The 27277-nt window shown below is 42.9% G+C and overlaps 1 protein-coding gene across 1 annotated transcript in view; it reads right to left on the reverse strand.

Annotated features, from left to right (window-relative positions):
• Nucleotides 1-27277, reverse strand: part of UTP20 (UTP20 small subunit processome component) — a 64075-nt gene that overhangs the window by 14663 nt on the left and 22135 nt on the right. Inside the window, exons 22-45 of the mRNA XM_062014928.1 lie at nt 26834-27037; nt 24920-25010; nt 23275-23360; nt 22613-22738; nt 21808-21974; nt 21089-21297; nt 17965-18108; nt 15269-15348; nt 14190-14416; nt 12818-12962; nt 12288-12375; nt 10794-10937; nt 10097-10147; nt 9850-10002; nt 9144-9299; nt 8629-8769; nt 7200-7337; nt 5844-5983; nt 4573-4652; nt 3843-4132; nt 3213-3352; nt 2590-2746; nt 982-1080; nt 242-409 (exon numbers count right to left, since the gene is read on the reverse strand). Coding sequence (XP_061870912.1) covers nt 242-409; nt 982-1080; nt 2590-2746; nt 3213-3352; nt 3843-4132; nt 4573-4652; nt 5844-5983; nt 7200-7337; nt 8629-8769; nt 9144-9299; nt 9850-10002; nt 10097-10147; nt 10794-10937; nt 12288-12375; nt 12818-12962; nt 14190-14416; nt 15269-15348; nt 17965-18108; nt 21089-21297; nt 21808-21974; nt 22613-22738; nt 23275-23360; nt 24920-25010; nt 26834-27037 — 3424 coding nt within the window. The remainder of the gene's footprint in view (nt 1-241; nt 410-981; nt 1081-2589; nt 2747-3212; nt 3353-3842; nt 4133-4572; nt 4653-5843; nt 5984-7199; nt 7338-8628; nt 8770-9143; nt 9300-9849; nt 10003-10096; nt 10148-10793; nt 10938-12287; nt 12376-12817; nt 12963-14189; nt 14417-15268; nt 15349-17964; nt 18109-21088; nt 21298-21807; nt 21975-22612; nt 22739-23274; nt 23361-24919; nt 25011-26833; nt 27038-27277) is intronic.

Consider the following 27277-nt stretch of genomic DNA (forward strand, 5'->3'; position numbering starts at 1 on the left):
ATGTATCCTCTCGAGTAGTGGAAAGCTCCCTAGAACACTATTTCCTGTCCTGGACATGGACAGCAAAATCTCATTTTATGAGCTGGGTGCATACTTTCCTTCCAAAAGGAAAACTGGATGCCAAAGTGGGATTATATAGGAAACATCACAGTAGATACCTGGGAGGCTTTAGAACTTCTTTTAGACCATACAGAATCAAGAGTGCTCAGAGTCAACAAACACTCTGGCTGTCTTTTCTTACCTCTTTCAGTGGCAGAATAAGTTTTGTCACCTGGCCCTTTCCTATGAACTTCCCAAGAATTTCATAGGAATCGTAACTCTTGTTCTTGCGTGCTTCCATGACCTTGGACACAATTCCCTTCACTTCTTTCTCTTCAGCTATATTCCCAAACAACTCTTGGTTGAAAATCTTTGGAAATCAGGCAAGAGAAGTGAATGAGAGGAGCAGAAAAACAGAACCAGATTTCTCCAGTAGCAGCAGAACAACACTATTTTTCTACACTCACAGAAAAAAACCCCAGTTCTCCAGGTTTCCCACAAACCATGTCTGCCTTTCCTTTGTCAACATGAAACAGCCTAGTTTGAGCACAGCAGATGAGGAAGCTGTTCTCACACCCCTCTGTGATGTTGTGATACCAGGAGTGGGACTCCACACAGATTAAGACATCCAAATTTATTCTATCTGTGTGGGCAACTCAGCTCCTGGGCTCCGTAGATCACACTCAGACACGTAGAGCACAATGAAACACAGTTTAACACAGTTAAATCCACTCCCACTCAGGATGCAGGGCTCGGGTTAGAGCCTCAGAAATACTGTGCTGTTCTACAAGGAGTCTGCTGCTGCCTCAGTAGAAAAGTCCCCTTCTTTTGCAATACTCAATTAGCCCTGCTTGCCATCAAGTTTGAGGCAATCTACACAAAACCTTCTCCTCCCACAGTCTGCCCCAGATGCTCTTTCCTTCAGTCTTTAATAGCTTTTACCTCAATCAGGATATCTATGCAGGGGTCCAAATCACCAGCACTGAGTCTGGTAGTAAGGCCCTTCAGTAACAGGTTCACAGTGAAAGTCAGCACATGGAGCTAGAGAAAAAGAGAACAGATATGTTTCCAACCCCCTCTGCAGACCTCTTCAGTAATACTGGATGGTGAGACTCCCACAGCAGAGACATCACAACTCACACATTACAGACTCTTGGAAAAAAAAAACCCACAAGGAGGACAAGAATCCCTGTACCAGCATGCAGGAAGATTACTCCTGTCCTTTCACACTATCAGGAGGACCAGAACCTCCTCTTTCCCCAGTGCCCTCACTGGTACTTTTAGGCTCTGCTAACTGGTGCTTTCCCCACTCCAGCAGTCAGAGGCTCATGCTATTCCACACTGGGGTAATTCACACACAAAATTATTCTGAAACCAAACCACTGTGGAAAGAAAGACACACAAATTAATAACCAGTGCCTTGGCTCTTGATCTAGGAAGCATGATTTCAATTAGCATCGCCATAAACTATCTGTGCAGTCTCTGTGGCAACTCACCTCAGATGAGTTACTGTGGGACCTACTCCAGGAGGTCCTGCTCTGGCAGGGGGATTGGACTATATGATCTTTCGAGGTCCCTTCTGACCCTTAAGATTCTGTGATTCTTGGTCCTAGTGAATTTACTGGAAAGATTCCCACTAATTTTTTTTAAACCAGAAATTCATCCTTCTCCAAACCTCACTGTGAAGATGTAGAGTCTCTTTTCTTCCCTGCTCTGACTCCAAGTTCTTTGGGTACAGACTCTCATTTGACATTTGGCACAACAAATCCTGATCGTAGAGTCATAGAATGGTAGGGGTTGGAAGGGACCTTTAGAGATCATCCAGTCCAAACCCCCTGCAGAAGCAGGGTCACCTAGATCAGGTCGCATAGGAACATGTCCAGGCGGGTCTTGAAGACCACCAAGGAAGGAGACTCCACAACCCCTCTGGGCAGCCTGTGCCACTGCTCCTTCACCCTCACAGTGAAATAGTTTTTTCTTATGTTTAAGTGGAACTTTTTGTGTCCCAGCTTCATCCCATTACCCTTTGTCCTGTTGCTAGATACCATAGAAAAAAGGGATGTCCCAACCTCCTGACATCCACCCTTTAGATATTTATAAATGTTAACAAGATCTCCCCTCAGTCTCCTCTCCTCCAGACTGAACAGCCCCAATTCCTGCAGCCTTTCCTCATATGAAAGATGTTCCATTCCCCTGATCATCTTGGTGGCCCTGCACTGGACTCTCTCCAGCACTTCCCTGACTCTCTTGAGCCGGGGAGCCCAGAATTGGACACAGTACTCCAGATGAGGCCTGACCAGGGCAGAATAGAGAGAGAAAAGAACCTCCCTTGACCTGCTGGCCACAGTCTTCTTGATGCATCCCAGAATGCCATTGACCTTCTTGGCCATGAGGGCACATTGTTTTGGTAGAACAGCTTGGTAAAATCCAACTATAAACTATTGCTGGTGCCTACATCAGCAATTTCAGTAGCAGCTTCCCTTTGGCTTCTCCTCCTAAGACATTAAAAAAACCCTACAGAGAGCAGAAGTGGAAGAATTTCAGCATTACCTGGTACCCATGGACAAGAGTGGACTGCATCTCTTTTAAGATGTACTGAAGGTACTGCACTCCCAACACTTCCATGATTTTAGTGAGAGTGTTACGGGCAATGTCCCGGATTTCCTGAAATCTGTTCCTCAGAAACGTGCACACTTTCAGCAGAATGCTGGAAACGGAGACAGAGAGCTCAGTTCACTCCCAAACACAGCAGAATTAATTACATTGCTACCTAAGGAGGCTGCTTTTCATGGCTATTTTACACTCAAAGGCAGGCACACAGAGAGGCTTTGTAGTCTCACACACATCCCCCCTCTACTGCCCTTTGAGACATTTCACAGATTGTTCTTTCTTTCTGGACACTGTTCTTTCCTCGGTTCTGACACCCCTATCCCTGTACCCTGCTTCATTCACAGCTCTACTCTTATTTAAGGGTTTCCCAAATTCCTTTCAAACTTGGCTTTACAGAAGTCAAATGTTGACAGAGGGGAATGTCACCAAGGAAACGAGTTTCCAAAGCAAGTATAGGACGACCCTCTTGGATTCAGCCTTGTACATAAGCACAGCTTGAGAAAGGTGCCTCCACTCATTCCCAGCACAATGAGCAGCATTTAAGGAGCTCTGATGGGATCTACCTTGGCAGGTTGGCTTCCATCACCTCTTGGGGAAGACACTGCATCATCCTGACCATTGCAAAAGCCAATGGAACACGAACCACCTCGTCATCGTTCACAACGTTGGATTTCACAAGCTTGTGTTCCTCATCTCTTTTAACCTTTTAAAGACAGAGCAAGACACGATGCACTTTTAGTACACATAAACAAACCCTGCTTTTTCTCAACAAACCCTAGAAGGGGCCAAAAAGGCAAGCTGCTGTCCTCTGCTGCTTACAGGAAAATTCCAGACAGCTAAAGGCCAGGTGAGATGATTCCCTGTGCTTTCAATACCGAAGCTAAGTTGGGTGCCAGCGAGAGGCTGAGAACTTTTCCACAGGCCACACAATTGAATCGTGTCACTTGTGTGGTTCGTGCCAGTTGTCAGCAGGGAAGTGAAGACATCACATTCACACTGACCAGAGGTTCTGTCAGTAACCTTCATGACACACCAAAGGGGGTGAAGCCTTTTTGGTGGTTTCAGGTGGTCTATTCCCAGCTGCGTCTGTTCCTTTTTAAGTGCTGCATTTCCACTGGACTCTGAAATAGTACCCCAGTCTTCACAGTAGCAGCACAGGCCTGTCAAACACCTCTCCAATGTCAACTCCTCACCTTTGCAACAATACACCTGTGCAATTTAGGCAAGATGTTGACTGTAACTGTATCTTGAATGTGCTTGATCAGACACTCCAGCTCCTCCTTATTCCGGGGTAAGAAAGAAACAGGTTTCGTCACTCGCTCAGCATCCTCAGGTATTTCAGCTGCTTGCTCAGGTTCTGCTGGTTTCTCAGGGACGTTCTTCCCTTTGTTCTCCTCCACCACCTCCTCTTCCCCTTCGCTCTGCTCCAGCTCCATGGCTTCTTCACCCTCCACCACTGGTTCAAGGTCCATGGTAGTAGCTTCTGTCAAGTAGTTGTCAAAAACATGGGAAAATGTAAGAAGGCACAAAAAACCTCAGCCAGGACATACTGCACCTTGGTTAGGCTGAGGATAGCAATGAGGGTAGCCAACATCAAGGACAAAAAACTCAGATATGGCAGCAGCCATATGGGTGGGTGCAAATATTGGAGAACCTCCCATATTTGCAAAAACCCAGGCTGGGCTTTTTGGCTTATGGAGAGGCAACAGGGAGATGGCTCCTCCCAACCTCTCCTCACTGTGTCAACAGACAGGAGGACAGTCTGCATTGCTCCTGGGGAGGTACACTAAAACTAGCTTTCCAGTATGCACATTTTAAAAAGCTGAGGGTAGCTGACCTCAACAGTTAAAATACAGAATTTCAACTAGCTGCACTTTGAGCAATTAGACATACTGTTTCTACAACCAGAAGCAGAAAGCTCACCTTGGGTCTCAATGGTCATAAGCTGCTTTTCAAGTGTTTCATGATCAAAGTGAAAGGCTTCCAATACTGTCTCTAACAAGCTGTAGAAGAATAAACGATACAGAGGGATCAGCTCTTCATTTGAAAAGAGAATCATAGAATCACAGAATGGCAGGGGTTGGAAGGGATCTTTAGAGATCAGTCAGTACAACACTCCTGCAGAAGCAGGTCCACCTAGATCAGGTCACACAGAAACACATCCAGGTGGATTTTGAAAACATCCAGAGCAGGAGACTCCACACTCTCCTGGGCAGCCTGTGCCAGGGCTCCCTCACCTGAACAGTGAAATAGTTTTTTCTTATGTTTAAGTGGAACGTTTTGTGTTCATCCCATTACCCCTTGTCCTGTTGCTAGATACCATAGAAAAAAGGGATGCCCCAACCTCCTGACACCCACCATTTATATACTTGTAAATATTAAAGAGAAGTTGCATAGACCATCACAAGGGAAAGCCTTAAAAAGGCTTGTTAAAAAAACTTCAGCCTCAGTGACAGTGCAGCTCAAGGAGGTTCATCCTGAAATAACAACCCAGATAATCAAACCTGGTTGGTTTTCAGCTAGATGCACTCAGTGACCTAGCTTACTCTGAAACTTCACAGAGGTACTGGAGCACTGGATTGTCCCAGAAGCAGGGACAGCCTGACAGAAGCAGGGACAGCCTGACAGAAGCAGGGACAGCCTGACAGAAGCACACGCTGCTATGGATGGCATGCACTTGGTGAGATAGACTGAGAAAGCAATGACCTGTTAATCACTTCAGAGCTCAGTCACATCCAACTGCAAGACCATGACTTCCACTTGCATAAGCCCACCTCAAAGTGGGCAATCTCTCATGCCAGGGAAGAAGCTAAAACCCATGTAATCACAGAATCTCAAGGGCTGGAAGGGACCTTGAAAGATCATCTAGCCCAAGCCCCCTGTCAAAGCAAGATCATCTAGAGTAGGTCACACAGGAATTCATCCAGGTGGGTTTTGAACATCTCCAGAGGAGGAGACTCCACAACCCATCTGGGCAGTCCATTCCAGTGCTCTGTCACCCTCATAGTGAAGAATTTTTACCTTATGTTTCCTTGGAACCTCTTATGCTCCAGCTTGTATCTGTTGCTTCTTGTCCTACCATTGGACATCACTGAGAAGAGCCTGGTTCCATCTTCCTGACACTCCTTAACACACTGAATTTTGCCTTAGCAGGCTTTGGAGGAACCTAGAGCAGTATGGCTCCCAGTACCTACCTGACTCCCAGCTTGGGGTTGATCTGTCCTGTTTGCAGGACATGGATGAAGTGCTTTAAGTGGTACAAGTATGCTGACCACGAGAGATGGCGGCACACGGCTCCAATCACTTCCACCGAGGCTGTCACCATATTTTCATGCTGCCCAAAAGATGGAAAATCAGTTGCTGTTAGTGTTCGTGCTGAACAGGTGTCTAAAGCACACTTTATTCAAAGCAATGAGAGCCAGACGAAGTAATGTCTCTCTAGTGGGGATGCTTGGTATTCAGCTTTTTTAGATGTCCTCCTTATCACCAGGTAAAAAACATAAAATCACATCACAGCTCACCATGAAGATCTCCAGCCTCCCTCCCTCCAAATGCTTCTGCAGACATTGAACTTTTCTCACATAACTAAATCGATGGGCTCACTTGTGTGAAGAATTGAAAACCAGTCAGGGTATGTAACCACAGACACATGGCACATTGCTGGGCTACACTCATCAACTAGAAACACACACGGTTAACCCATTTCTGACGTGAAATAAAATGTGTTTGTTTCTTCACCAAGGTTTCAAGCAACCCATTTTACCTCCCATTGGTCAGACAGCAACTGCAATCACTCTACACATGGCATGCATAGTCTGCATAGCTGCAGGTGCTGGGTCCTGTGCCTAAGCTCTAATTGTTTCAGTTTCAAAAGAATATACCCGGTCTGACTCAAGCAGCTCTGCAGAAGTTCGAAGCTTTGCTTTTCCAAGTACAAAGTTTATCCATGTTAATACCACAAGTAATTTCAATGCATATTTTTTCCATAAAACGTATGAGAAGTGACTAACAAAGTGGCATTCTTCAAACTCTAATTGCAAAGCTACTAACGACTTCAGAGGTTTTCAGATGATTCCTGCAGCCCTATCATAACTCCAGAGAAAAGCAGTATTTATTCCCATCTCAAGTATCAGGCATGGCCTGTGTTCCCTGCCACACACATTCTGCTGTCAAAGAAAGACTAACCTCACAAGTGAACAGGAAGAGAGCAGTTTGGTAGCAGAGGCAGGAAAAATACTAACCCAATTACAAAAACTGCAAATAAATATATCCCCTCTCCCCCAAAAAACACCAACAAAACCACAACATAAAGATCCCCAACCCCACACAGTTACAAGATTCATCTTTGAGAAACATGGTAGGTTTAGCACATATAGGATTCGGCCCAGACTGCATCTGCACCTTCCAAACCCTCCTTCTGACGTGAGAAGCACAGTACTCTCATCTGAAAGGAGAGCACTCACTCCACAAACCTATCAGCCTTTTAAAGAGAATGGTATACAAGAAGAGTGACAATAATCCAATGGGATACGTGGAATTTAAAAGCCTACCTTAAGCATTTTTTCATTGAAAATGGCAGTAGTAGCATAAGGCATGATGTAGTTCTGCAGGGACTTAGAAGACAGCACCAGTGTTTTTTCTGTGAGATGCTTAGCCAGTTTCCTCAGAGCTCGTGCCCTCCTGTGGATCTGAGCCAAACATGAGAGATGGTGAATGAAGTGGTGCTAGAGTCATAGCCAGTGCGAGGGAGCACATCAATTCAGCAGCTCTGAAAGTGCCTCAATTTGAGATAATGATTTATGAATCTACTACGGTCATTTCCCAGGACAAGTAATACCCTTCTCCTTCAGCCTCTGGGCTTTCACTAGCCTTTTTGCCTCAATAAATATTCCAACTCAGTGGGAGGTTCCACTGTGAATTCATAATCGTAAGACTGTGCAGTCTTCAGGTATTGGACACGGGAAGCAACCGATAATACGAGATGAGAAGGCCTGATCAAAATACAAGGAAAAAAATTGGACTCAACATGTAGCTACAGATGTAGCAAAGGCTCTCTCTGATCCCATCTCTGAAAGCACGAGAAATGATGTATTTTCATACTGCAAGAAAACCCAGGAGACCAGGCTTTGTGCAACATTCAAATTACAAAGGCCTGTGAATGAAAAGAGGCTCCACACAGAGTAGCATGGAACAGGCTAGAAAAACCTGCCTGTGTCAGAGGGATCCTCGGGACTCTACTGCTGACTGTGGGCTGGGTCACACATAGGTTTTAATGTGGAGTTGCTTATGAACAATCAATTAAAATGAAAGCCATTATTTTAGCTAAATTAGGAAGAAGTAAAAACCAGTGCTGCTAAATCACGGAGACAATACATTTCTAGATAGAAATATGACTTTGATTCACAATCACCCATTTGATGATCACAGAATCATACAATTGTTTTTGTTGGAAAGATATTTAAGATCATGGAGTACAATCACTAACTTCACACTGTCAATCCTACCACTAAACCATGTCCCTCAGCACCTCATCTACAGCTTTTAAATATCTCAAGGGATAGGGACTGCATCAGCTTCAGTGTCTAACAACCCTTTTGGTGAAAAAGTTCTTCCCAATATTCAATCCAAACCTCCTCTGGTGCAACTTGAGGTCATTTCTTCTAGTCCTATCATTTGTTACTTGGGAGAAGAAACTGACCCCCATCTCACTATGACCTCCTCTCAGGTGGTTGTAGATAGTGGTAAGGTCTCTTCTGAGCCTCCTTTTCTCCAGGCTAAACAACCCCACCTCCCTCAGCTGCTCCTCACAGGATTTGCTCTGCCTACATCCCCCTTTTTTTTAAACAATACCTAGTGACACAGGTTCAATTTCTCTGTAAAAGAGAACACACAGATGCTTTGGAAAACACTATCCCACAGTAAAATGCTTTTGCTTTGGCAGGTAGAGAGAGGCACTGGAGGACGCCCACTGCCTTTTACCTGCATGTGTTTCATGTTCTCAAAGAAGTCCATGTCCGGATCATGGTGGTTGGTCAACTGCACCAAGTCCCGGAATTCGGGATTTGCTGGGAACGTCTGAATGAGGCAGGAAAGCAGTGATGTGTAGTCCTGTTGGATGCTCTGCAAACAGCAAACAGCAAATGTTAAGTACTCCTCAGAGAGGTTGCTACAGGCTCCTCAGAACAGCAGTGCTGTCGTTTACAAGCGTTTCAGGCCAACAGCAGGTACATGTATATTTTCAACTGCACATACATTAAAGTCTCCCCGCCAAAGAATGAGCTACAATTAAGAAAAGCTAAACAATGGCAAAGAAACACAAGACAGCTGAGTTCTGTAACTTTTTTGATTTTTATAATGTTCCAAATTCAGAGTAAGTTTACAGGAGGTATCTGCACTTCTTATCCCAGCAGAGGACTCAGAGAACTCATCCATAAATGGTCTCATATATGCTGGTGTCCTGAAGAGAGGTGTGCAATCAGATAGCTCTGCCTTACCTCAGTCTTACTCTTCAGGCCCCTTCTCACAGCCTCCAAGAGAGTGTTCTGGATTAGCTCCTTGTAGGCATCTTCTGTGTGGTCAATTTCTGCCAGCCGACGGATAAAACTGGTCAGGCAGAGGCTTGCGTTGTCACTGAGAGCCATGTCCCCTAGCTGAGGACACGAAGAAATTGTACCATGTGAGTCGGGATATGACACCTTTCCCATCCCCAAACAAACAGACTGAGCACTACCACTGGACACAACATAACAAGGCCTGGAGAGAACCAGTAACTCTTTGAGATCCTTCCTGTAGCAGTTCTATCTCCGAATTAAAGTGTACCCTTCCAATCAGGAAAAACTCTTTTAGATTTACCAGCAGGACTAAACAACCAGAACAGGCTGAGACAAAAAGAAAAGCAGCCTTTCAACACTGTAATATGACTTCTATACAGGACAAATTGAGCAAACAGTTCCAGGGCTCGCTGACAGAAAGGTGCACTGTGCTTAGGTGAGCCTTCTTGCTGCGCTGTATTTGTCCTTTTGCACACACAGATGTAAAGGCAAACAGACAAAACTTGCAACCAGGTGTGTGTAACAAGACTTAAATATGCCCCCTGAATGTTTCACAGTGTCAAAAAAACAGTCAAAGGAAATAATTTGGAAGTCAGATTCATCAGGGAGACACGGTGCACAAAGAAAGTGAGGAATATGTTCAGCCAACCTGGATGGTATAGAAGCAGTTGTGCATGACAGGGATGAGGAAGTCAATGTCCACTGCCTGCATCTCCTTGATGTGGGCTGTGATTGCCTGGAATGCTGACAGACGTACATCGAAGTCGATATCATCAAGATGTCGTTGATCAAAGGCATTTAGCTAAGAGAGAGCAACAAAAGTCATTCACAAAAAAGGCCAGAAATGTGACCAATACAATGTTGGGAACAAGAGTGAGCAAAGGAGCTGTGTATACCTTAACAACATCAGTGATATACTTCAATTCGCTGTCCAAATCAGATAAAGTCTAAAAAGAAATGTAAGAGAAAATAGTTCAACTGTTAAGAGTTGTTGAAAATGTGGGCAACTCAAGAATATATCACTCAAGGAAAAAAACTAAATTAAAATAAAAAGCAACAGCATGAATCTTTTCTCCCGTTAGAAGCTTAATAGGAGCCACTCTTCCAGAAGTTTGAAGATGTGTGTTTTAAATTCGTAAGTTTCTAAATATCTACACTGAGTGTTTCCTGGATTTTCCTGCTAAAAAACCCCCAAAAGTTATGTAAGTTACTTCAAAGCAGTACAAAGCAACCTGACAACCATAAATCTGTGAGATAAGAATACAACTAAAAATCATCATCAGGATGCTGAAAGCCATTCTGATCTCATAAAGAGATGGGATTTGTTACAGATGAAGTGTACTTCATTTGGCTTCTCTTACACAGAACCCTGGTGATACATCAACCAGGCTGTAAGCCAAAACTTTCACAATTCTTCGTGCAGCTCAGTAATTTCTAGCATATAATATTCTGTTAATTTCACTTAAAAGACGATGTAGATTCAAAATGTCTTTAAGCTCATGTACAACACAGACAAATGCTGCTATTTATTTTGCTCTTGATCTCTTACAAGTAATTAAAAAAGGCACAGAAATGCATGTAAAAATGCAATACCTGAAATACCAAGCACAACTTATGTCGAGACAGTTTGTTCTGGATGACAGAAAAAAGCTTTGCCAGCGGTTTGAGAAAGCTCGTGGGGTTTGAGCAATGCCTCAGCAAGTTTTGCACTGTTTCCAGAATGTCAATCTCTGTACCCTGAAAGACACAAATAATTGTCAGTAAATATTGAAACTTTATAAGATTATTTAATTTCCTTGGGAAATATTTCAAGATACAGACTAAAGCATTTTGCTGTATTTTATTGAGACCGCAGATGCTGAATGAGAAGTAGGAATTACGAGGACACAATGCCATCATCAAATGTCTCAGAAGCACTTGCAACATTTCAGTTAGACACAAGCACAGTGTCAGAGAGGAATCCCATCATGACGAAGACTTCTTTTTTGTGTCTTTCCTCAAAGGACCTAAACATCAAGAGGACTAACAGAGCTTTAAAAAGTCATCTTTCTTTAACCTGTGAGATGAAGATTAACTGCATCACATGTATGACCTCCCTCAATGGAAATCATATATGGTCCCCTGATGATCCACAGACTTAAAAACCAAGTCATCCTCTGTGAACAATTAAATAACCACTTGCAAAGCAGAAGCTACAGGTTGCTCCCTAGCAGTTCTTTCTGCAAACCTAAAAACTCTCACTGAGCAACTGCATGGCTTGTAAGAAAAACAATACCCAAGCCTTGATCCAAGGATTCAGGCAATCGAGCTGATTAAACAATAGATTCATTCACTGTAGCACCGTGGATGGGACTGTATTTCTGAAAACAGTGAGGGAAGCTCAGACAAAATAGTTACCAGTATCCTCAGTGCTAGATTTATTTGTTTACAAAAGCCTAAGCCACAGAGAGCTCTACTTCCTTCAACTGCAGCCTATACGCTTTGCATGCCTCAGGAATTTAGGACTTTAGGGAAGTTTCAGTTCTGAGATACACTTTTGTACCCACAGATGGATTCCTTAAGAGTGGAAGGAGAACAGAATGGAAGCAGGAGATACAGGAGCACATTAATAGTACTGTATAATGTTTGCCTTTCATCCTGCAACAGAACAATGTAGCACTGCCCATTACATAGCTTCTGCTACATACTCATCCATACTGCTGTCCAGATGCTGTGGCTTTGGATTTAGGGTACATAAAATCCACAGTGAAGAATAGCATTTATTTCAAACAGTATAAGGAATTTGGTGGACTGACTACAGCGGCAAAGGAGGTAAAGACTGCACAAAAACTTCAGCAGACTTTCCCCATGAAAAAGGGGAACAGAGTCAGCCTGGGCACTGGCATCCCTGCAAAGTGTCCAGCGACTCACACACATGAACACATGATGCCACAGAGTTCTGAGCAAAATACAACATGCAGAGTTGATTTCAGGCTAATCATGACAAATGGTATGTAATCAGTAAGACTTTTAACTGCATCTTAAGCAAATATACTCCACTAAAAGAAAAGCATATGTTTAAAAGGGGGCAAAGTAGTTTCTACTTACCTGCTCAATGTTACTCTGGTAAAGGAAAGGGAGAAGAAGGCTCACAAGCACTGAATTCTGACTCTTGTCTTGTATAAATTTGCTGATCCTGCAAAGTGAGACAGAGTAATTTACTATTTTATATAAATCCATCACCAGTACAGAGACAAGAAGAACTGAATCAGCACTAGTTCCAGATTCCAGGGCTTTGTCAGCTCATCCAGGCTAACAGACTATACCCACCAAAATCACAGTATCAGCCCAGGTATTCAGTTCCACATGACTACGGGCATTTCTGGACCTTTTCCTATCCCCAAGAGGCATTGTTTTTGAGCACCAGCACCAGAAACAGCTAGAATCAATTTCTGAAAACTTTGCCTCAGTCACCAGCAACTTGCAAGGTTAATGACAGAGGCAGCTACTTTCAACTGACCTAAATATATATAATTTGAGGTGTAATATTTTTTAATTTGGAACCTATTAGGAAAAGCTTCTTTCTTCCTCCTTCCTTCAAACCTTTTAACTGTTCTGAGCTCTAAAGAATTACTTACTTGGAGAGTATACTCAGCTCTTTGCTGACTTGAGCTCTGTACTTCTTCTTCTTCACCTTCTCCACACTTAACATCGTTTTGCTGAAGTACTGAAGTATGGCAGGAACATGAGGCAGAACCAAGCGGCAACCTAGGCTGAGGGTCTCTGTAAGGGATACAACAGTTAGCAACACTCACCTCTCTGCTGCAAGCAACAGAAGGGAGATGCAATCCTACACAAACAAAGGGGGAAATACGGGCAAAGGTTTCATCCGTGAAAGAGATAAAAGTCACTGGGGATGATGAATGCACAGGGAAGCTGGCTGCTGGGAACATGCACCAGCACTTGCTGAGACCAAGTCTAATGTGTCTGAGCTGGGACCAAAGAAAGGCCAAACAGAGAACAAAAGTTCTCCTCACAGATTTCTGTAACATCCCCAGTAAATGTGAGCTTATCAAAAGGTACCAAGGATGTTCCTCAAAGGTAGTAACAACCTCCTAAAATGGCTGTAGCATTTATAGATGTAGATTTTCTTATTCTACCACTGACCTCTTGTGCAAATCAAAGCTGCCACAACAAGGGCACAATTTTAAGTGCTCTTCTTTCTACTGTCTTTGAGTGTTACAAGTATATCTAGTGTCAGGAAAAGGGGGAATGGAAAGAAACTGGAATGCAAAAAGTTCCATTTAAACATAAGGAAAAACTATTTCACTGTTCAGGTGAGGGAGCCCTGGCACAGGCTGCCCAGGGAGGGTGTGGAGTCTCCTGCTCTGGAGGCTTTCAAAACCCATCTGGATGTGTTTCTGTGTGACCTGATCTATGGGGGAGGTTGGACTAGATGATCTCTAAAGGTCCCTTCCAACACCTGCCATTTTGTGATTCTATGAAAGATGGATCCACAGCATCGAACATGCCACACCACCCTTCCTGTCTACTATCACTCAAAAGATAAAAGGAATCAACGGCAGGTTTATCTTGTCAGGGAGCACAGACTAAACATTGAAGTGATACACGATCATCCAAATATAGGGAGCAGGCCTTTATATAAACGTGATGGCAGGCTCAGAGTCAACTTCAGCATAACATCAAGAGACTTATCAGTCAAAGCTTGGCAGACAAAACAGGCCGACAATGCAAACATTCCTTCCTCGTAAGGAATTTCTCCATGCTTGGGACACTGACACTCAAATGTGGATCTCAGCAGCCATTAGACAAGCAGGACTTTACAGCATGTCAAGATAAATTTGTAAACTGACATTTCCACCTCTGCTGTGAAGTCTCCTTCCCCAATACTCTCAGCCAGTGCAAAGACAATCTCATCATCACCATCTCTCCTTCACTACCCCCATCCAAGCACCCAATGGGCCCCTCAGGACTCTTCTGCAGACATACCTTCTGTCACGTCTCCAGTGATCATGACAACAGAATCAGTCACACTCAGACTGGAAACCTGCTCTGTGGGTTCGAAATCTGGGCTGTTGAGAAGGCTATCAGCTATGTCCATCACAAGACTGGAGGTGGCCTCAGACAGATTCTTGGCTGACAGCACAGCAAATACATTTGACAGTATATCACACTCTGGGTGATCTGGCTGCTGCTTGGCCAGCAAGGGGAAATACCTGAGAGAAAGATTATAAAAAAAAAGTTGGCTGAAAATTTTAGTTTGGAACTTTATAGTTGTTTTGGGCAAAAAGTCACACAAAAAGATAATGTCTGTCTTTACTTTAAATAAGGAAAAAAGCAGAAAACCCCCACAGAATGACAGTGTCATGAAAAAGGACATCAAGTTCCTTTCCTTGCTTCAAGACAGCATCATCTAAACTGTTTGTCCAACTCTTCTGTTAGTCTGCTCCTAACCTAACGATCCAGCACCACTTTTTATACAAGTTTGTATACAAGTTTTTTATCCCCGTGAATTTTGTGCCTTTAACCAGGTAGTAGACAATTTAGCAAAGGAAAAGTGGTGAGTGTGTAGAAGGTGCAAAATCATTCAAGACAGTTGAGTTGGAATTTGTCACAGTGTCTGCATCAAAAGAAAGCTCTCTTACAACTTTCAGTAACAGAATCTCAGTCACAGATTCTGTGCTGAGCCTGTGCACAATCTTCCATAAAACAGAAAGAAAAAGGAGAATTAAAAAATCTGAATGAAATGATATGTTATAAAACTGATTTCTCATCTCCCAAGACTATGAAGTCATTGGTGGAGACACAGACATCAGCCCTTCTCCTCAATCATCATCTGGCTTTGTTAATATATGGGAAAAGCAGCCCAGTACAAAGAGAGTAATTGCATAAATTGCAAAGCTTCCCAATTGCATCTGGACAACTATTTGAAAGAGTAACAGTCTAATGGAAGAAGAAAACATGGAGTTTGATGGAATTATTAATAATCAGCTAAACATGCTCTTTTTTCCTTTGATGTTGTGTACTTGGGAGAAGTACTTATGCTTCTTTGGGAGGAGAGCACTTACCTGGGATTCTTACTCCAGGTGTGAATGAGTTTGAGCAGAAAAGTTGGAGAATATTGACTCTCTGAAGCCAATCTACAGACCTAAAGGAGATTAAGAATGAGATATCAATGTAACATGAGTAGGTAAAGCCACTCAGAAACTCCATCTCTAACAAAGACCTCACTGCAATGTGTAGTTTCTTTGGGTGTTTGTGTTTTGTTTTTTTTAAGTAATATTATTTTTACAGCTTCCTCAATATTTGTGGAATTACTCTTAGGTTGCCTTACTCCTATTTATACACTACTCCAGCTACTGGTTTTGCCCTCCCCTTGGAACTTGCTATCCATGGAGCTTCACATATGCTGTAAAGATCTAGCAACCTCTCCCAAATACATCTGTGAAATTTCAAGCACAATACCCAAGACTCAAGCCCTCCTACACTTGCTATGCCCTGGCCACAGCACCTGCCATTACAGCACCTGTTCTATGTCTCCATGTCCTCTCTACTCAGGCAGAGGCTTCAGCATTGCACTGCATCCCAGGAATGGGATCTCCTAACATGGACCTGTGTCCAAAACAAGCCTACCTAAGAGCTGCCCAGCCTAAGTCTCACATAGTAGCTACTGCTCTTTCACACAGAACTGTAGAATTTCAATTGGAAAGGATAAGCAAGTCCAACCACACTGCCTCACACTAACCTCACACTGCCAAGTCCACCACTAAACCACGTCCCTCAGCACCTCATCTATGCATCTTTTAAATATCTCCAGGGATGAGGACTCCACCACCTCCCTGGGCAGCCTGTGCCAGTGTTTAACAACCCCTTTGGTTCTTCCTAATCTCCAACCTAAGCCTCTTCTGGTGTAACTTGAGCCCATTTCCTCTTGTCCTAGCATTCATTACTGGAGAGAAGAGATTGACTCCCACCTCACTACAACCCCCTTTCATAACTGGAGACAGGCAAAAAACCAGCTGTTGCACAAGTCTGGCTCCCTCTTCTCTGCCACTCTGCAACCTCATGAAAGTCAACACAGCTGGGCTTCCACCCTGAGCACACCTGGACTGTCAGAAGGGCACAACAGTGAACACATAGACAGGTGAGGCTCTGGTGCAGTGAGGGCAAAAGTCAGGATGGTGCATGCAGGGTTTGGACTAGCTCAATCTGAGTTCTAGACCTGAGTATAACAGAAGACAGGTCTGACCATCATAGCCAGGGCCTTAGAAAGCTGATTGTCCTGCTTCTAAAGGCTGCTAATGTTATTGTTCTGCATAAACCAGAGCTTTGCTGCATGATGTACAATGAAGAGTACACAGAAAGCCAACCCTGTAGGAATGCTGGTGTGCAGGCTTAAAACAATTTGCCTGGTCCATGAACTTTTATACACCTCAGTTACAAAGCCTTAAAACAAGAAACCACAGAAGCCTGAATGCAGCTTCTGCCAAAGCCAAATCTTTGTGGAGTTCATTGGCAGAGAATCCCTCTAGAGGGAGCTTCTGGATCGTGCTGCCAGCCAAGCTCCAAAACCAGTTCTGCACTCCTGACCGTTATAAAGACAATAGGAATTCTAACCATTTCACAACAATTTTACATCTTGTTCAGATTTACTCAGGGTTTCCAAGTACAATGCTCCCCAAAAGCCTTAAGTGCTTCGCTGACTCAAAGCCCAAACCACATGCTTTAACTGCTCTGGGACTGCAGTAAATGTTCACTGCTTTGCTCACATGGTACCCTGGCCTTGAAAAGATTTCATGGACAAACCAAGAACATACAACTCCCTGTTGCTCAGCCTAGTGTAATACAGTTAAATGCACTGCCTGAAACGATTTTATCTACGGCTTTTCCACATGCACATACTACACATCACACACTGTTACTAGCAGACTAGAGAAACAGGGTAGGAATTAAACAAACACAATGTGCAGAGAAGCAGATCTGTAGTTTCTAGACCACACCTGGTGCTCTTTGACAGGATCTTCTGTTGGAAAGAAGTTGAACATTTGGAGGCCTCAAAAGCCTTAGTGGAAGAGCTCTGCTGGAGTCAGCCCATCTTGCTTAGGTTACCTACAACCCAGTAGTTGGTACAGGCATTCCGTGATAATCTCAGGGCCCAGTGCGCTGACACAGCCAGCACAGCTTGATTTTAAATGCTGTGTGCTCTCTTTTCTCTCTCACAATAGTGTATTTTCCCAATTCAGAGGTGATCCAAATTTCTCTGATGAAGGTCACAACCCCGTGCTTTGTTGCTGTGCTCATGTGGGACTCCCAGCAGACAGGCAGAGGAATACACCACTTGCTGACAGATCCTGCTGGGTCTTTCCTTTCCTGCAGCAGTAGCACTTGTTTCTGTGGTCCCCTATCACAGGCTCAATAACTGTCACACATAAAAGAAGTAAAGTTCACCTAGAAGTGATAAGTATTCTTTTACTTCCCTGAAGCACCCAGGGAAGAAGTCTGTGGTTAAAGAACAAGGAAATGGCAGTAATGTTATTTTGATGAATTAGTTTGTACTTTAGCCCGTAACCTGATTATTCAAGGACTAAATCAGCCATGAGCCAAGAAACTGGCCTTGCACAGACACACCAGGATGTCAGAATCTATCAAGGCCACATTCAATCTTGTGACAGACACAGTTGACACAATGGACTCCAGTGCAGCTGGAGTTCTCTGCATGGTATGTATTACACACAAGCTGTCTTGAAGAACAACAGATACTTACCTGAGGCCATACCACTGAATGGAAAACTGCATCAATCTCTTCCACACTAAAGCTGTAGGTCTCATAATCAGAAAAAAACTCCACTACAAGCTTGAGTCCAAGACGTCTCAAATTCTTTAGTGGATTAATCAACCTAGGTTGGACCTGGAAAAACAAAATGAAAGCCACAGTAAGACTTTTGCAGAGCAACTACTAACTACTCGCTCTGAAAAGAAAGACAACAATTCATTCACCACAGATACAAGCTTTGTTGGAACCATCCCAATGTTCTTATGCTTTCTCCTGTAACTTGTTCACAGTAGCAATCCACCTTTCACAGCTGACCTAAAAATCTCTAAGACTTGCTTGCTCCTGCACTGAGTCAGTCACACAGGACTCCTTCATGTCAGGAAAAGCCATGCTGACAGGTTTGAAATGGCATCTACCCTCTTTGGATAAAATGCAGAAAAATATACCACAGTTACATTTCCAGCTCTGACACTTAAATAATTCTACTTTATGCAGGAAAGGACCCAAATCAGCTCTCAAAAGTGAACTTAAAAGCTTGCATACAGACATCTACTGGGAAGTAAAGAAATCAACTGATAAGGAGAAGGGGGAGGAATTGAGAAGGCAAGAATGTGAATCACCTCTTCCAACAACATGAGTGGGAGTGTAGTATTTGGCTACAGGAGGATGCTTCCTGTACCCATTTAGCAACTGTGTTCCATAGCCTTTCTTGGGGAAAACATTTCAGTGAGGAAATCAACCACACAGCTAATTGTGAAGTTATTAATGCACCGCTTGCTTGATTTGAGCAGTGTAAATTATTTCCACACTGTGCAAGGCAGCTCACAGCACAAACATGAGAGGTAGCTCCACAGTGCAGAGGTACTCAACTCCAGTCTCAGGAACAACAGAGCCATGGCAGAGCAAATAAAGGCCACTTGGATTCCTCAGGGTCTCATGATCCACAACACAGAATAAACACTTGTGTCTCTTATGTTGCAAAGCAGCTTTGGTGTCAAAACCTCGCTGGAAGGTATCGCAGATTTTTATTTGATGTACCCATGGACTTCAGAAGACACTACCTTCTACCATGCAATACATTTCTGTACTCCCTTCGCACCCAAAAATCAGAGGTAAAAAGACAAAGAGGAGACAGTGGAAAAGGAATCAAAAGTGCTCCTGCCCAGGACTTCTCAGGCTGTGTTGAATGGGTACTAACGGTGTTCAATCAGCTTACAGGCAGAAAATGAGCTACTCAACGGGCCAAAGAAAGCACAAATTGAGCTGCTGTTGCTAATGGCAACCCCCAAGCAAAATAATTTTGGGTCCCCCACTGCTCAGTTGTCACAAGAGCAGTCCTCTGAAATGAAGCTTTTGAGGGGACAAAGAAACTCAATATTGAACACAATCAGTGGGAATCGGTAAATTAATAACTTGGTTTAGAACAGTCAAAGTTGACATTTAACTCTCCAGGCTCTATCAACTTGAGATAAATTACTCTCAAAGATGTGTTTTAATCATTAGCCAAGATAAACAGATTTCTCACACTCTTCCCTGAACTTTTAACATCTCAAGGACTAATGAAGTGCTAAATTCAGTCCAGATAAATGACAGACTGTCACTCCACGTTACACAATGATGACAGCATTACTGTGCAACCCTGGCAAAGCGTGACTATCCCAGCAATGAATGTAGCAGGTTTTAGACCTCCTTTCCCAGTTTAAAACACGTAGGCACATGCAATTCACTGCTAAAGTCAGACTGTTGGATGCCGCTGTCCTAAAATCTGCTCATCCCCTTCATCCATGAAGATTTACAGGGCTCTGTGCAGCCTGCAGACAACTGTGGGTCCTCAGATGTTGTGTGACTCCAAGGACTTGCTTTGTTTGAGAGATTGTTTTCAAGGCAAGTTCTACCCTCGAATGCTCCCAGATAGGTCTCGGCAAGAACACAGGTGCACGGTGACAAGACGTTCATTACCTAACACCACTTGCTCAGTCTGTCATCACATAATTCCTTTCAACATACCACTTGTTCAGTCTGTCATCTCGTAATTCCTTTCAACACCACTGTGATGATGATGACTGTGCAGTTTGCTTGTTTCACACCCAATATGCAATCAGGCTCTGCACTGGACCAGACTCAAACTTTTTTTTTTCCCCTATTTGGATTGAAGGCTGGCAAAGGCACTGGTTTCAGAAAGACAGAAAAGCCTGGCTTGATGTCACAGCTTCCAAATAGCTGTCAAGAGACCCAGAGCCAGCTGGATTAGAGCTCAGGGATCTCTGTGCTGTGCTGCTGGGCACAGGGCAGCAGTAAGCCAACATGCCCTAGCTTTAGGTGCAGACAATTTTTAACAGAATGTCTTCCTCACCTGACCCTTTCTGCATGTTCAGCCAAGGCACAGCAAGGGAAAAAACATTTGAAGTATCATGCAGATACCTGGCAGAGGCTCAAATTGCAACACTGGATTAACATGACTACTCCCCTAATCCAGAGACAAACACGCTTCTAGTGTGCTGAAAGCATGGCTAGTAGTCATGTTCTCCCTGTGTCCCATGAGGACAGGAGACAATCACTGCAGATCATCACTGAGATCATCCACTATGCTGAGCTCTCCTGGTGTCTAGCACTGTAACAAAACACCTCAAAGACAAGTTCGGCTCTTAAATCCTCAGACAGGGAACTTCAAATCCTCTCCTTTCCCTGCTCAAATATTTTATCCTTGCAGCCAAGACTACATCTTTTAGGTTAACTTCAACTTCCAGCCATAGGATCTTGTTATGACCTTACAACAAACCATTTCTCTCTCCCATATGCCCATTTCTCCACAGAGCAGGCAGGAGCAACGGAGAGAGATCACCTCCAATTTCAATAAGTCAAACAAAAATGCAGTCCGAACGAGCTTTTGAAATACATCAACTCTGCCTGCACCGAGCCCTGTAGTGCTTTCAGATGAATGTCACTGGCCTCTATTTTGACAGACACTTAATTGCTAAGTTCCACTCCATGCTGGCATTAAACTCATCTTTACCTGAAGCAGAGAGGGTGTGTGCAGCACATGTACAAGTTAAGAGAAGGAGGGAAAGTACCTTAATGTATGTGTTTGTTTGTGTATCATTTGCACATATTTTACCTTCTCTCTTTGCTGGAGGATGCAGGATACCACAGCTGTCATGCAGAGTAGGATCTGTAGAATTTCAGGCAGGTACTGATGGATCAAATGTCCCATGTTTTTCAACACAACTTCGAGACCATTGAAGAGACTATGCTGACGTCCAAGAGGCAGGACTTTAGCTAAATCCAGCTCTGACATACTTCGAAGCACTGCAGTCTGGCAAGGCCCTGAGACAAGCAGAGTGACAGCAAACTTTAGATCTAGAGAAGCACCACGAAGATACCCACTACTGAAAATAATTTACAATTAAATATAGTATCATCTGGCCCTAAGTTACAGATTCTGACATTCAGCTTTTAAAATAAGGACTGCTCTGGGTCTCCGTCTCTCTGTCACACTCAGATGTTTCCCACTGGTACAGTATCAGAGCTCTTTACAACCTCTGTGCCAGCGACTGCTTGTTCCTGGCCTGCTACAGCTTACTTGCACAGGTGTGCCAAGTCATTTAGTTTTTCTCAGTTTGGACCTCTAAAACAGAGCCATCATGCTTTGCAAGGAAAAGCCTGGGGGAATTGCAGTCGTTACTTCACTTTCACCATGAAAGCGTTTCACTCGCATCCTTCTAAGGCATTCTTAGAGATGAACTGAAGCACGTAAAAGCACTAAGGGTATTTATCCTCCCCACTTTCTACAGATCAGGGAGTTGCCTGCTCCTGAGTTCTACTGCCTATACATACCATTACTGAACTGCTTCACAGCTTCGAAGAGGAGATCCAGGAACATCCTCACCTCCTCTGGCAACGAGCCAGCGAGGAACCGCAGAACGATTGACATGCGAGTGGCCGCTGAAGACTTCCCCTGCGTTTTGTTCCCTGTTTTGTTCCTCATTCTGCCGTAGAGAATTCTTCAAGAGACAAAAAGAGCTTGTGTTAGTTTTCACCAAGCCATCTGTTTCCTGGTCTCTTATCCTACAGGAGAAACTCAATTTAAAAACATTTTCTAGGGAGAAGGAGCTAAGTGGAAGTCTCCTCTTCAAAGTTTCCACTGAATTACTACACACTGCCCAAAAATATCCCATTCAGGGGGTCAGCTTCTGCTGCTACAATGGAAGATTTGCTGGAGACATCAAGCATAAAACTAATTGTCTGCATGACAACTTGCATCACTGTATCTTCATAAAAGTAAGTGGCAATACTCAGGGAATGGAAACGTTCTCATAGTTCTCTGTAGGCCTCAGCAGAAACCGTATTTACCAAAATGTTTTGTTTTGTATATTTTATTCATATATATTTTACTTACATGTATTTTATTTTTCATTCACCAAAACCATCAAAATGGTGCCTTTGCAGAAAACACCATTTGTGTGACATGTTATATCAATTTGTTAATAAGGAAACCGTACAGAATATCACAAACTAAGTTGTCAAACCATACCATTAGCCATAGGTTTCTCTCAGCTGTTTCAAATGAGAAGAAGCAACATTACACCTCTGTTCATGGTACTTTGATGTGAGACTTTCAACCCCACCCTTCATGACACACCTCATAAGAACAGGGATGAGATCTGGTCGATGCTCCGTTTTCACTACTGCAGTCTCCTCAGAAATACTGAAATGGACTATTTCTTCTTTAAAACTCTTGTCCTCCAATAGCCTTTGCAAGTTCTCCCTGAGTGTAATAAACATTATTTCAAGGCAGGGAGGGATTATTAAAATAAACAGACACATGCATCTCTATCTAGTTACCTATCCAATCTATGCTGCATATAAAATATTAAAGTACTATGCCCCCCATCCTTTTATAAAAAATACTTTAAGAGCTGGCATGTTTAAGCTAATTACATAGGAAAGTACCTCCTGGACATAATCTGAAGAGATTATTCAACCACAAATAACAGTTTTATGCTGTCACTTTCTCTGGGTGGTTGTAAATCATCAAAGCAAAAGATGATTCAAGATGAAAATGATTCAACTACTAAGCACACACTATTATGGGACAGAATGACACTGCTGCTATTTTCCTGTAAACAAAGAGATACTGACCAACCTCAAGACCTTATTTCCCATTTTAAATCAGAAATATACAGTTGGCTAAAATTATAATTTATACATGTGTTTTCAACAAATACAGGAGGCTCTCTCTTTGATATTCTGATACGACTGCAGTCTCATTCAACAACACTAAAATAGTATCAAAGCTTTTACCTATATGGCAGTAGATGAGGATGCCTGTAAGTCATTAGGCAGTCAAGAGCTATCCTCTGTACACTCTGGTCTTGATGGGACAGTAACTGCAAATGACAAAAAGAAAGAAAATTCATCCCTATCTAGAGGATAGGATTGCTTACTGAAAATAGTAAAACAACCCAAAGGCTCCAAGCTCAAGCAGGTTTTGGACTAATTTATCTAAGTCGAAACAATGTGCGACAAGTGTAACGTCAAGATGTAAATATACAAGTGTCAGTCATAACAAGCAGACATGGTTGCTGGTAGTTTATACATATTTTTCCCCACCACCTATGTAGGATAGTTAATTTGTTTTCTCATCATTGTCTTTTGGGTTACTGTCAACTCTAAACCCAGTTACCAATTGTGTATCTGATAAGATTGGATTCAAAGTCAGACTACCCAAACCATCCAAGACACTTGTATTTCTTTCTGGTGACAAAGACAAAACACTCTTAAGACTTGAAATGCGAAGTCTCACAGAGATTTGCTCTCTCTTGAAGATGACTCCTCATATCCTAGGCATGAAGAAATAAAGAGAATTTCTCCAAGTAGCATCCTTATCAGTTCATCTCCTACCATACTGCATAGGCTAGAATCATCAAAGGTCTCTGCCATGACCCCCATGCCAGATGGACACACCAGCCATGACAATACACATGCTAAGACACAGAAATGGCAAAAGGTAAGTGATGAAGTAATCTCTTCTTATGTTAGGCTGTTCTTCACACACTGTTTTGACCCACACAGATCTGTTTAGTATTTTCCTAAGAAACAGAAATTTTCCTGTTTACAGACATGTAAACACATGGACCAACTTGTTTCCTAAGCAAAACTCTGAGAGTGATTGAAACAGTGGTTGTTCATTGCAGATTCTCAAATTTGGGGATTAATGAATGGACTTACAATTCCCACAGCAGGTGTCAGATAAAACCCAAGGAACTAACAAGTTTATACCACTTAATACAGTTCTACAGCCCACTGACTGCAGCCTCAGAGAACAACAACTGGGAGCAATTCGAGCAAGTCCCAAAATCTGAACAAATACACAAACTAGCAACCAACAAAATCCAGTAAAATTAATAACATACCCTTTTAAAGAGTGTAAGATAAAGACTTGGAATCTCTCTTCAGTCAAATTTTTGACCATTCCTTCAGGGCAATCCATCAAAAAGGAATGTTATAAAACTGAAAATTCCACAAGAAGAAATTATGTTTTGTCTTTGTGAAAAATGACCTGATGCTCACACTGACCATACTCTTTGTAGACACAGGACAAATCTCCTCAGCTCTTCCCCAAACCATGCTATTCTAGATCCTACTGTGTGAGTGGAACAGAGTCGAGTCCTTCTACAGATGCTCCTCCATCTTGCCAAAGACTACTACTTGTCTGCTGCCAGATCTGCTTGCATGAGCCACTCCTGGCAAACTGAGACAGGTATTTCAAGTCGAACTTTGCTGAAGAGACTCATTTTAAGTGAAGTCTGCTAGGAAACCTCAAGGATAGCTACTTCTTCAGGCTGGGTTCAGAAAATGACAAGTTTCTGCAGTCTCAGATACTGCATTCAAATAAGGGTAAGTTAATTTATTAGCAGTCATTCTAAAAGCCAGCAAAGAGCATCACCTGGGTATATAATGCGTTCAACTTCTGCTCCAGATACAACGCGCGAGGATTCGAGAATTTAGAGAAGACTTGTAAGTGGGCTATTAGTTGCCTGTAAAACAAAACAATTTTGTTTTTTAAATGACCAGAAGAGACAATCCTGCACTATCACTAAAAAAAATGGAGAACCTTTGCTAAAATTAACAAGGCAAAAAAAAAAATGAACCTGCAAAAAACCCACAAGAGGATACCAAGTCTAGAAGCTTCCACTTCAGAGACACAATAAGGTGTACCCTGTTCGTTCTCCTAAGCAGCTCCTTCCAGATATCACTTCACTACAGAGAGAAGGCCATTTTCCCAGTAGCACTAGATGGGCTTAGGTTTGGATGAGAAAGGCACACAATCAAGATGCAGCTTATTTCTCTCTGCCAGCCCAGCCTGGAACACCAAACAAGTGAATTTACCTCTTTTGTTATTCACTTGTTCGTAACTGGTGCCCATTGGCTTCTGTCAACGTGAAGGGCTGTATTTAGCCATAGACTGTGCTGGACTTCTGGGAGTCAGCTCCTCTAGAGTGGCTGTCTCACCCCACATCTGCCCCATCTCCACTTTGTGGGAGAAGAGAGAGGTGACCAAGATAATGAAAGTGTGAGATCTCTTCTACCATACGTGTTGTGGGGCTAACAGAGGTTGTCTCATCCAGCTGCTCCCACTGATAGTTTACATTGAACTCTCAAGACATTTTTCTGGGATACCCTCTTCCATGATTGGGCTTAACCAAAGGACAAGTATGATGCCTTCTGGCAACCCCATGCTGAGTTTGGGGCTGGTGTGGGTCCTCTGGCTGCTTCAGACAGAGCCCAGGGGCTACAAGCTGCAGCCCTGGGAGGGCTCTCCTTCTGCAGCACAGGCCTGACTGCAACTGCCCGGGGTGAAGACCGGGAGAGGTCATTCCAGAACTCATTAACACATCTCTGGTAAATCTTTCATGTCTTTGTTAGCTACCAGGAACTAATGTTTCCACTTAAGTACATGAACATTTTGAGATGGAGGTTGAAAAACAAAAAAACCAAACAGAAACAGTTGGACTGTCACTGGATTTTAATTGCTGCTAACATAGAATACAAGACAGAATCTGGGAATAAAATGAAACACCTATAGGACACCTGGGATTAAATGCCAATTCAGGCTGCACATCAAATATTCATCATGTTCCAATGTGTAAGGTGACATTTTGAAGTTCTCTGCCATCACAGAAGACCATTTTTTTCAGAAAAACAAGTGGCAAACTAATAATCTTTGAGATGTAATTTGTAATGGACATTTGTCACAGGTCATCAGAATAAAACCACTCTTGAGTAGAAAAATTGGGGAGTATTAGAGAACGAGTCATTTTCTCCATGTATTCAGTCTGCAAACAATGACATTACAACAGCCTGCAGCTTCAGTCTAAAACATCACCAAATAAAAATCTTTGTCCCTAAGAAGACAACTGAGACCAAGACTTGTAACAGGCAGGCAATGTCAGAATCCTTAACACTAAAACATTAAAACACCTAAATGAATAGCTTCATTTTTCAAAGAATTTGGCAATGCCTATGGTTTTAAGAGACCAATAGATACACACAGTGAAGCCAGGGGAAAGCAGGCACAATGGCCTCCGAAAACTTCAGAACATCACATAATTTTTGCTGAAAGTAACACAGACTGTCAGCAGATAATGAGATAATGATAAAGCCTGGGCAGGGTCTTTGTTCAGTACTGTGCACGAAGAGTTTCTGACTCTAAAGTGCTTGTAATCCACTGAAAAATGAGTAAGTGCAAGGAAAAGAAGAAAAGGGAATATACATAAAAACATAGTTTTTATCTCTCCATGAGCTGCTGAATCTGCCTTTCCTTGAAAGAACTAGCAAATGAAAACTAAACAGTACTTACTTAGCAGCAGCTCTTCTTGTTTTCCTTTTTGGTAGTCCTACAGTAATCGGTTCCCCTTCCTTTTCCTCTTCCTCCTCCTCTTCCTCCATAGCAACGTCATTCATCTCTTCACCAGGTATTTCTTTTGCTGCTACTGTGCCACCACTTTTCTTTCTAAGATCCTGAGATGGAGCCACTAATGAATCTGCTGGGTAGTATTCATTTCTGTAAGGAATTGAGAAGCATAGCATTTTTCAGGGCTCAGGAACAACTGAAAACTGCACAATCCACCAGACTCATTATGAATAGCAGTCTGTCTTGGGACTCTGTATGGCTAAAAATTCCCAAAGAAAGTGTATTTTAGCAAGTATATGCTTCTTTGATTACAAGTTGCAGAGATATAAGGCAGTGACCAAAACCACTGAAGGACAATGAGGAAGACGCTGTGGGATCTGTGATTGTTCA

Source organism: Colius striatus, chromosome 1 (genome assembly GCF_028858725.1).
Source record: "Colius striatus isolate bColStr4 chromosome 1, bColStr4.1.hap1, whole genome shotgun sequence".
NCBI lineage: Eukaryota > Metazoa > Chordata > Aves > Coliiformes > Coliidae > Colius > Colius striatus.